Here is a 9,177-nt window from a genome sequence, read left to right on the forward strand (position 1 = left end):
CCGGTTAATATGAACGACCGTTTGTACTGAATACACTGTTTACACCAACACTCACAATTACACTGTCTGACGCGCGTTACGATAACCAAGTTATCCTCTTCAGAGACTGAAAGTAAACTTTACAGTTTACCTTAACTTGGTTATCGAAACGCGCGTCAGACAGTGTAATTGTGAGTGTTGGTGTAAACAGTCTATTCAGTATGAATATCGTCAACGGTTCCAGAAACTCCAACTTAGTTACGACCGTTTGTTTGTAAACTTCAACATTAATAGTGCTTTGATTTGGTTGCACAAATTTTATTTTTGAGATATATTTAAACAAAATATAGATTATAACTTCCATTGTATTTAGTGTCTGTTTCTATAGTAATAATGTCAAAATATATTTCAGATACGAAAACGCTGCTTTTTATAGGTAAATGGAATACAAACAAAAATAAATAAAATGTCTGAGCATCAAGATATTATATTAGAAGATACGAGGTATTGATATTTTTCACATTAGTGATTTGTTTACAAGCAAATTGTCGTAAAACTAAGTTCCCGAGGAAAATTTTGTTGATCGAAGTCGATAATATCGGTTATAAATTAATTTTTTTATTGATAATAAAAAATATATTAATGATTTCAAATGATTTCTGTTTATTAAAAGTTATATCAGAAAGAGAGTTATCCGATTTTCAAATATTTCTATTTTCAGAGTTTCAGAAAATGAGGATTTTGAAAAAATAAATAAATTACACAATTCTACATGTACTAAAAAATACGCAAAAGTTCTAGATTGGAAAAACGAATTGTTCTGGAAAGATTTACCTAATCCGAAAAATAATAGTTTTAATAAAAAAATTAAAGCTTCGAAATCTGAATATGTCTCTATACAAACTTTGGATTTATTATTTGGAGATGTATTGCCAAAACTTTTAGACAATAAACCAACAACAATGAATTTAAATGATGAAACGAAATATTTATTACAAAAATATTTTGATATATGGAAAAATGCGGTATTATTGAAACGAGACCTCGTTAAAGAAAGAGAAAATGAGCAAAATCAACAATTGAAGTTAGAAGCATTAATAAAAAAATTGAAGAAGCGAAATAGAAAAAATGAAAAATTGAAAAAACTAGAAGATTCCAAATCTGTCGAAAGTTTTCTCGAAAAACCCAAACATATTTTTAAAGAAACTTCCACTATTTACAAAAATAGGTACGACGCACAAAAAACTATCATTCAAATGCAAAAGGCCAAACTTGAAGAACAAAGTAAAATAATACAAGATTTGAAAGTAGGTATAATCAGTGACGATCTACTTAAATCTATAGAAAATACAAAAACTAATATTCGCGAAATATTTGGTAATTGTTCCACAAAAATCAAATACAAAATTCCTTTGATCCTATCAGACGAATCAAGATTTTTAGTAAATTCACATAAAGTCCCGAAAATTGTTCAAAAACTAGAGCACAGAGCTTTAGAACGAGCTCAAAATCGCGAAATGATTTTAGAAAGGAAGCGAATATTTGAAGAAGCCCGACAAAAAATGTTACAAGAAGCAATCGAGAAGAAAAGAGTACTAGAAGAAGAAGAAAAGAGAAGAAGTTTGGAGTTGATGAAAGAGAGACGACAAAAAGAGCTGGAAGCCAAAAAGATTAGACAAGCAAATAAACAAAAATACATGGAAAAATTGAACAAAGCTGTTGGTTTCCACAATAAACTGTTACTCAAACAAAATTTGAGGAATCTTTTTAAAAACATTCTAATTGCTAGAAAGAATAATTTCGTTGCGGTGGAACATTATCAACACAAAACTATGAAAAAATGTTTCGATAATTGGCAAATTTTGGTAGAGAGTACTTACAAATTAAAATATCAAAAGGCCGATGCGCATTTTGAGTATGTACTGTTGAGGACAAGCTTGAAAATCTGGCAGAAGGTAAAGTTCTAGTTTATTATACTCCAATTCTTATTCTTTTTAACGACAGGGTGTAAATTCAATACAAAATTTGATTGTGTCCTTTTGTTTTTTTGTAAAGTTTTTTTTATTAGATTTAGTATGGAATATTTTGAAAACAAATCAATTAAAACGTCAATGGTATACTCCACTAAGCGTTCACAGCGTCTAAAATACTTTTGGGTGTTTCACAGCGTTCACTACGATCGTTGTGGTCGCTGCAAGAACCTTATGACCACCTACGTCAAGAGGTGATCGTTGGAAGAATTATTTGATACAGTAAAGGATATTATGAGTACTTTTCAGGCATTCTTGTTGTGCATCACCAAATGGCAGACGGTTTTTATGTTAATACGATTTGAAAAACATATCTATTTATTAGATTCAAATTTTGTTAAGAGTCATTCCAAGGCTCTCGTATCCATACTTGTTCCTTTATTTTAGGTACGCTTTGAAAGTATAAGAAATATGCAAGTAGCTGAAGATTTTTTTGATTTTCGTTTAACGAGTAACATATTTATCCACTGGAATCGTTACGTTTGTATTCAGTATATGAGAGAGCATAAAAATTTGAAAATAGCCGAGACTCATTTTAAAAGGTACATTTTAAACAGCTAAATTTTTTTTTGGACCCCCTAATTGTGTTTTTCTTTTTAGACGGTTGTTATTCCATTACTTCTACCTCTGGAGATCCTTGAAGACCGTTAATGAGCTTGAAAAAGCTAAAGAACTGAAAAAAGCGAAATGGCGTTCAAAAGTATGGGAGATATTACCAGATTATAAACCTCCAGAAGATTTTTAATTATAGCATTACAATTTTATATCATATTTTTTTATATTATTATTAATATTAAAACCAACATTGTAATTATAAAATCAATACATTTATTTTGAAACAAAATCTGTATCAAAATCATAATTTTCCAATTTATCTTTATCTTTAGTGCCGTTCAATGAAAAATTATCTAATCCTATAGATAATTGTTGGGCCACTTTATCCCTACGTCTCCTATCCTTTTTCTCTTTTTTGAATTGCTTCTTTTTAATTTGATTGAGTTGTTGATTTCCTTCCAGTTCCATTTCGGGATTCACCTTCTTAACTCTTGGGGTACCTTTTTGTTTCTGTTTCTTCTTTGTCGAAACGACATTTGTTGAAGCACTTATCTGAAATCAAGGATATATACAAAACTGGGACGTGAAAATGTAGATACGCAATGGAAATAAAACACCTAAGAAAAAAGAAACAAGAATTGATTAAATAAACAACCGGGTTGGTATGGACAATAAAAAACAAAACAAAAATAAGGATAAAAATATTAAATACAAATAATTAACATTAAATTTTAGATCATGAAAACACCAAAAAGGATAAACTAGAGTTTTTCAGAAATCTGATGAAAAAACAAAGGCTGTTTGGCATGTCTATATACGCCACTATATCCTGCTGTTAAATCTATCTTGTCTTCACCCTATAGTCAGATAATGGCACCCTCAGGATAATTCAGACATTTCTTAATCTTAGTCATGGAATCTGACAGTTCACTTAAAGATTCTAGAAATGATAAAACTAAAAAGAAGTGACAAACTAATGGACCAAATGGTTCGAAACTACATCAAGGAGCTAGCTTGGGCATTATTGGACTCCATACCACTCTTTGAAATAAACAATTGAACTCAGAAGACATTTACATTCTCTCCGATAGCGTAGCAGAGGAGTGTAAACAAACCTTAAAAGCACTCCCTAACTGTCCAGATGTGACTATCATGCCACCAAGAAGCAGCAACATCATATATTAGACCAGAGCCCTACTGTGGTATCATGAGATGAGACATCAACAAAGAAGTGAACTCTAAAGGATTAGATAGTTTTACTGGACAAACTTACTCCAGATTTAAAACACTCTAATATCTGATAAAACTTCTAAGGAACACATCGACATGTCCAGAAACGATGATATGTCTTCTGACAGGTCAGTATCTTGTCAATACCTCCTTAAGATGAACTGAAATGGTGGAACTAAAATAGCCTCCTTCAGGAAAATCTTTATCCTCAACAAATGACGCCAAATGACTCATAATTTAGCTGAAAGGTGATTACAATAAATTTCATTGTACTTTACCAATTTTTTATCATCAACTACATCTTCTTCCATTTCTTCTACAGGATCTTCTATCGAATCTACTGGACCTAAGCTTTCCAACAAAAATGCTTTCGTTTTGGAGTCTGATTCTTTTTCTATCTTATTTAAAACATCAGTTTCCATGGTTTCGAAACTATCTAAGTCAAATTCTTTTGCTATTTCATTAACGATAGAAGCGCTAATGTGAACGTCCTTTTGAGGTTCTTCGGGAGGCAAAGTGTAATATTTGATTTTTCCACTACAATAAAATTATTACATGAAAAATCTGTTCCAAGTCATAAACCTTAGAATTTTGTTTAGAGCTTGTTAACAACAATAGCATTCCAGTACTATAATAAATTTCTTTAAATTTGTCTTCTTAAACTTGAGATGGTCAAGACTCATAATGAGAATGGAGAACAGAATAGTAAAGGCGATATGGGAAACAGAAATAAATGATAAGAGGCAAACTAATAAGAAAATGCAATATGTAAATAACAAATAAACTGAAAAAGAACAAATGGAGAAGAAATGTTACTTCTACATCTATGGTAAAAGGGGTAGTATAAGTATATATGAAATTTGTTTTTTTTATAATGAAAAATACAAACTTATTCCAATCTTCTAATAGACTTCTAGCTGCTGCTACTGCATCTGGTACACCACCTTTCTTAAATCTACCTGTTCTTGCAGCTTTAAGACTATAAAATTCCTAAAAAATAAAATTAGTTCAATTCCATACACTTAAATCAAGTTTTTTTGTTACTATGAGGGTACAATTTGTTTACACAGCTTAGGGAATCAACCAAGTGACATTTTTTAGAAGCTTAAATGTTACAATACCTCTGGAGTACTATATTCAGTAATGTCATACATTTCCATCATTTGCTGCTTGGTAACTCTCTGTAAAATGGCGTTTGCTGGTGTAATAGGATCAGTTAGGGCAGAAATGCGCACAGCATTTCTTAAAGAAGCGCTACTATCATTTCCAGAAGTAAATACAATACCGGGAGAATCTAAAAGTTTGATTTTTGAATCTAGTTGCACTTCTTGCATAGCTCTGAAAAGGAATTATTTATTTTATTGGCGTTATATTTAATATTTTTGTTAATTTTACCTGGTAACACCTGGTGTTGCACCAACGTTACATGCTCTTGATCTTTTTAAACTGTTTATGATTGAACTTTTTCCTACATTTGGTAATCCTACCACTCCTACTCTAATAGAAGTTTTGATACCCTTGTTACGGCAATAATTGGCTAGTAGGGATAACAATAATTCTGCTCCAACACAATTAGAACTTTGTAAAACTTTGCTGTTTTTAGTTAATTTCTTTTGACCTAATTTTTTACTTTGATTTTGAGTAGAAGCTTTGAACGCGATAGCTGGGGTAGTTTTTTTCAAATATTTTAACCACTGATCTAGAATATCTCTAGGTACTAAATCAGCTTTGTTCAAAACTAAAACTAATCTTTTGTTTCCTTTCAAATCTAAAACTGCTTGTTCGACCTGTTTACATCTAGTACCTATAAAGAAATTTTATTCAAATGATATATAAAAAATATAATATTCTCTGAATATAAATCTACTAAAACAAGTGAAATGTTGCTTACCTAGTGGATCTCTAGCGTCTACTACTTCAAGAATAACATCAGCAGCTTCAATAACTTTTTTGAATTCCTTATAATATTGCTTGAGCGAATTTTCACTGTTGGATTCCTGGACTTTAGTATTTTCTTCTGGTGTGAGGTGTTCATGTAATTTGTTTCGTATTTCGGCATTAGCTACTAGGCCTTGAAGACCGGTCGAAAGTTTCTCTTTTTTCTGTTCTTCTTTTTGTTTTTGTTTCTCCAATCTTGCCGCTTCCTTTAATTTTTGCTTTTCTTCCTCCTTTTGTTTCTTGAGCGCTTCCACTTCTTTAAGAATATCTTCTTTGAAGGGACATATATTCGGGACCTGTATAATCTTGTTAGCCTTTTTCGGATTTTTTTTCGATTCCTTCTTTACTTTTCGATTGTGTTCTCGTACTTTCTTCTCGATTTTGTATCTTAAACGTGCGGGCTGTCGTTTTGATTTTTTTCCTATAATTTATAATCATAAAGTTTTTATTTCAATATAATATATGTAAACTTACTTAAATGAAACTTCGCCATGTTCAAGTGTTAAATTACATACGGTCAATACAAAAAAATTGAAATTTCTTAGTAGGAAACGTGTTTATAAAAGACGAGTTAACCTAACAATTTCTTCATTCTGCATATCAAATATATAGCCTTTTCATTTGTTATTATTCAGCACCTAATTCTTTTAAACAAAATTATACTTTATAGTTAATAGAACAGTTCATAACTCTACGGATATAGCTGTTTAGTCGTATGAAGCAAGTTTAAATAATCATTAGAGTAGAAGAATTTAACAATATTCTATAGTTTATCTATATTTATTTTTATTAAGTGGGATGCAAATTAATACAAAAATTGTCAAAATATACAAATTCACATTAAAAATTTATGGATATCTTTGTAGGATAATCGATCATATCAACTTTTTTCGAATTAGCAACTAATCATATTTTAGAATACAAGCTTGTAAGAATTAAATCTTTTTAGTTTTGTATCCATATAATGAAATAATGGAAAAGAAACTTCTGAATTGCTCAAATGGATCAAGGTCTTTGTGGTATTCAACAAAAGCGGTCAGCCAAGGCTATTGTAAGTCGGATTCAACTAAAAAAAAAGGAAAAAAGACGGTTCCCAACAACTAACATGTAATTGCTTTAGTCTCAGCCATTGTTCAGGTTTTTCTCACTTATCGAATGCAGCAAAGATCCAGGCTGCTGTTTTTACAAAGAACGCTGGAACTGCGGATCAAGATTTGATTCTGTGTGACTATAAATGGTTGTTGTCCATTTTATTTGTCCACCGTGTAGGTATATAAATAAATTGGAGCAAATTGGACTTAATTGCGTCAAATTCTTGTTTACTATAAATTGTTAACGACTACGTACCTAAATAAACTACAAGAAAAGGAGATATGGTTTTACAAAAGTTATTTTTAGAAGTTGTTGTCACAATAAAAAAAAACATGTGACTCAAACACCCCAATTATGTATATTAAAACGATATAAGATGCATACTTGTGCCGTTCAATAAATCCCAAGTCCTACGCTGAATATAAGATTTGTCTGGCCGCTTTTTTTTTGTTCGAAATACAATGGGTTATTAATCGAACAACGAGGAGCGAATTCCTCGTTTCTGCTTTGTTTTCATAGAACTTTAGTAAAGCCGTTGTAAGAAGATTTCGCTCTAGCTATGATATAGCCGAGCATCATTTTTAGCGAAACTCGAGTGGAATCGGTAAAGCTGCTGGATTTCAAGTGTTTATTGAGTACCTGAAATTGCATTGTGATGTTGCATCGCACGTTAAAAACTTTTTTAAGTTTCACCTTGTCTATATGGGCCCTAATGGAAATTTTCATCTTTATCATAGTTATTAATAAAAAAACTGTAGTGGATTAAAACATTAAATATAGAAGCTCGATTCGAAAAAGTCTGTATCTACAATTTTGCAAATTAAATTTGATCGTATTGAAATTTGAGTTTGTGTTATGAAGAATAGGGAACTGAATTCAGACGATATTTATGCGCATACGTCTTTAGCCAGACAGTAATAATATTTAGATCAGTCTTGGAATATTTTACCATAAATAACGTCAAATAGTCAGTTGAGACAACACCGTTTTTAAGTATCTTCAAAATTTTTAAATGACCATTGAAATAATATGGCCTATTACGTGATTCTCCACAACCTCACCCAACATATTTACGCTCAATTGATTCTGACTGTCTACGGTATGTCTGACTATTTTCAACGTCATAATAGTGAAAGTTCTGACTGCCCATAAGCAAAAAGATATTCAGTGGTAAAAATCATGATGATATTTGTGCTCTATAAGGATTTTGGAAACACTGGATTGACACCAAGAATTCACTGTCTTTGTCGGTGGTAACTGTCATCGTCTTCTTCTGTTTTGAGATTCGGGAGATTCACATGTAGAACTCAAAAATCTAATCAAATGTTATACGTTCCATTTGTTTAAATACTTTTCAGACATCCTGTATGGTTAACTTCGTTTTTATATGCTTTTGAAAAATATCATCGTTTTCCTACTGCATATAATACAGGTGTTGTTGTTTAGTAGATACGACTTAACTTTCAATAAACAAATTATTTTTGTTTGGATTTTAGTTTGGCGATTTTCGTTTTTGACTGGCCTAAAAATGCGAGTTCAAACTCCGAATGAACCTGAGTCGACCTCGGAGCGTTGACGTCAACAGAAAAAAATCAATGATTATAACTCATTATTGAGACAGGCTAACATAAGTAGCAAATTTGACGAATTCAATTTATATTATACCCTCTAGAGAGTACCTTAATGTAAAAACTAAAACATTCCCTCTAGAGGTCATAAATCTCAGAATTAAAATGTTAATACTTGAAACTTCTTTAAATTAAAAAAAAATACGTGGTAAAGTTAAAAGCTTAACCTGTAAATATTGCCGAACGGAATCTGAGGAATTGTACTGCATTAGGATGAAGTTTTAGCCGATGAGACTAGTGTGGAGAACTATGTGATCCCCTAAAATTTTTTCTACGTCTCGGTTCGCCATTAATCCCCTCGCTCCCATGCCAGTTTTAATAAAAACCAACTCGGTTTTTCTTCAATTGAAATGCTCACCCAAACCATCCAGGAACCTTCTTAAAAAGCCACGTTTTCTTACAGGCAACATTGAGCGAATCTTTATCCAGATCTTTTGTAGAATCGTTCTCATTTCGTCGTCAGTTCAATTAACGTATTCTCTGGCAAATCGTAGATAAACTGGGGTTGATTTTGGGCCAGTATCTGCTCAAGATTAGCTGTCTTAAGACTTCTTTTGACTGCCCAGCTACTCCTCGCGTTTCTATGAGCTCCAGCTGGATATGAACAACAGTGAGACCCAGATTTGAATCGGTCATCTATCTCGAATGTGCACCTATTCCTTTCGGAATCGCGTCTTCGACTTACTAACCTAACCAATCTTTTGGTAACGATGGTCAACTGTGGA

The 9,177-nt window shown here is 31.8% G+C and overlaps 2 protein-coding genes across 2 annotated transcripts; one reads left to right on the plus strand and one right to left on the minus strand.

The window, feature by feature from the left end:
* Positions 1-197: 197 nt before the first annotated feature.
* On the plus strand, positions 198-2,853 carry LOC130892079 (uncharacterized). The gene is made up of 4 exons (XM_057797309.1): positions 198-483; positions 701-1,934; positions 2,397-2,551; positions 2,610-2,853. Exons 1-4 carry the CDS (start codon positions 446-448, stop codon positions 2,752-2,754), a joined length of 1,572 nt encoding a protein of 523 aa, XP_057653292.1. The 5' UTR covers positions 198-445; the 3' UTR covers positions 2,755-2,853.
* On the minus strand, positions 2,815-6,376 carry LOC130892077 (guanine nucleotide-binding protein-like 3 homolog). The gene is made up of 7 exons (XM_057797306.1): positions 6,207-6,376; positions 5,686-6,153; positions 5,190-5,598; positions 4,916-5,132; positions 4,684-4,784; positions 4,073-4,331; positions 2,815-3,116 (listed from the first exon to the last, which is right to left on the minus strand). The coding sequence occupies exons 1-7, from the start codon at positions 6,223-6,225 to the stop codon at positions 2,838-2,840; spliced, it is 1,752 nt and encodes a 583-aa protein (XP_057653289.1). The 5' UTR covers positions 6,226-6,376; the 3' UTR covers positions 2,815-2,837.
* Positions 6,377-9,177: the final 2,801 nt, after the last annotated feature.

Source organism: Diorhabda carinulata, chromosome 3, assembly GCF_026250575.1.
Source record: "Diorhabda carinulata isolate Delta chromosome 3, icDioCari1.1, whole genome shotgun sequence".
Lineage (NCBI taxonomy): Eukaryota > Metazoa > Arthropoda > Insecta > Coleoptera > Chrysomelidae > Diorhabda > Diorhabda carinulata.

What these genes read in the sequence shown, in the direction of transcription:
- LOC130892079 (XM_057797309.1), top strand. Translation starts at nt 446, where the DNA reads ATGTCTGAGCATCAAGATATTATATTAGAAGATACGAG. An exon ending in ATTATATTAGAAGATACGAG is followed by an intron (nt 484 to 700) that starts GTATTGATATTT and finishes TTCTATTTTCAG; the next exon opens with AGTTTCAGAAAATGAGGATT. An exon ending in GCTTGAAAATCTGGCAGAAG is followed by an intron (nt 1,935 to 2,396) that starts GTAAAGTTCTAG and finishes CCTTTATTTTAG; the next exon opens with GTACGCTTTGAAAGTATAAG.
- LOC130892077 (XM_057797306.1), bottom strand. An exon ending in GCAACACCAGGTGTTACCAG is followed by an intron (nt 5,133 to 5,189) that starts GTAAAATTAACA and finishes ATTCCTTTTCAG; the next exon opens with AGCTATGCAAGAAGTGCAAC. An exon ending in TAGTTGATGATAAAAAATTG is followed by an intron (nt 3,117 to 4,072) that starts GTAAAGTACAAT and finishes CCTTGATTTCAG; the next exon opens with ATAAGTGCTTCAACAAATGT.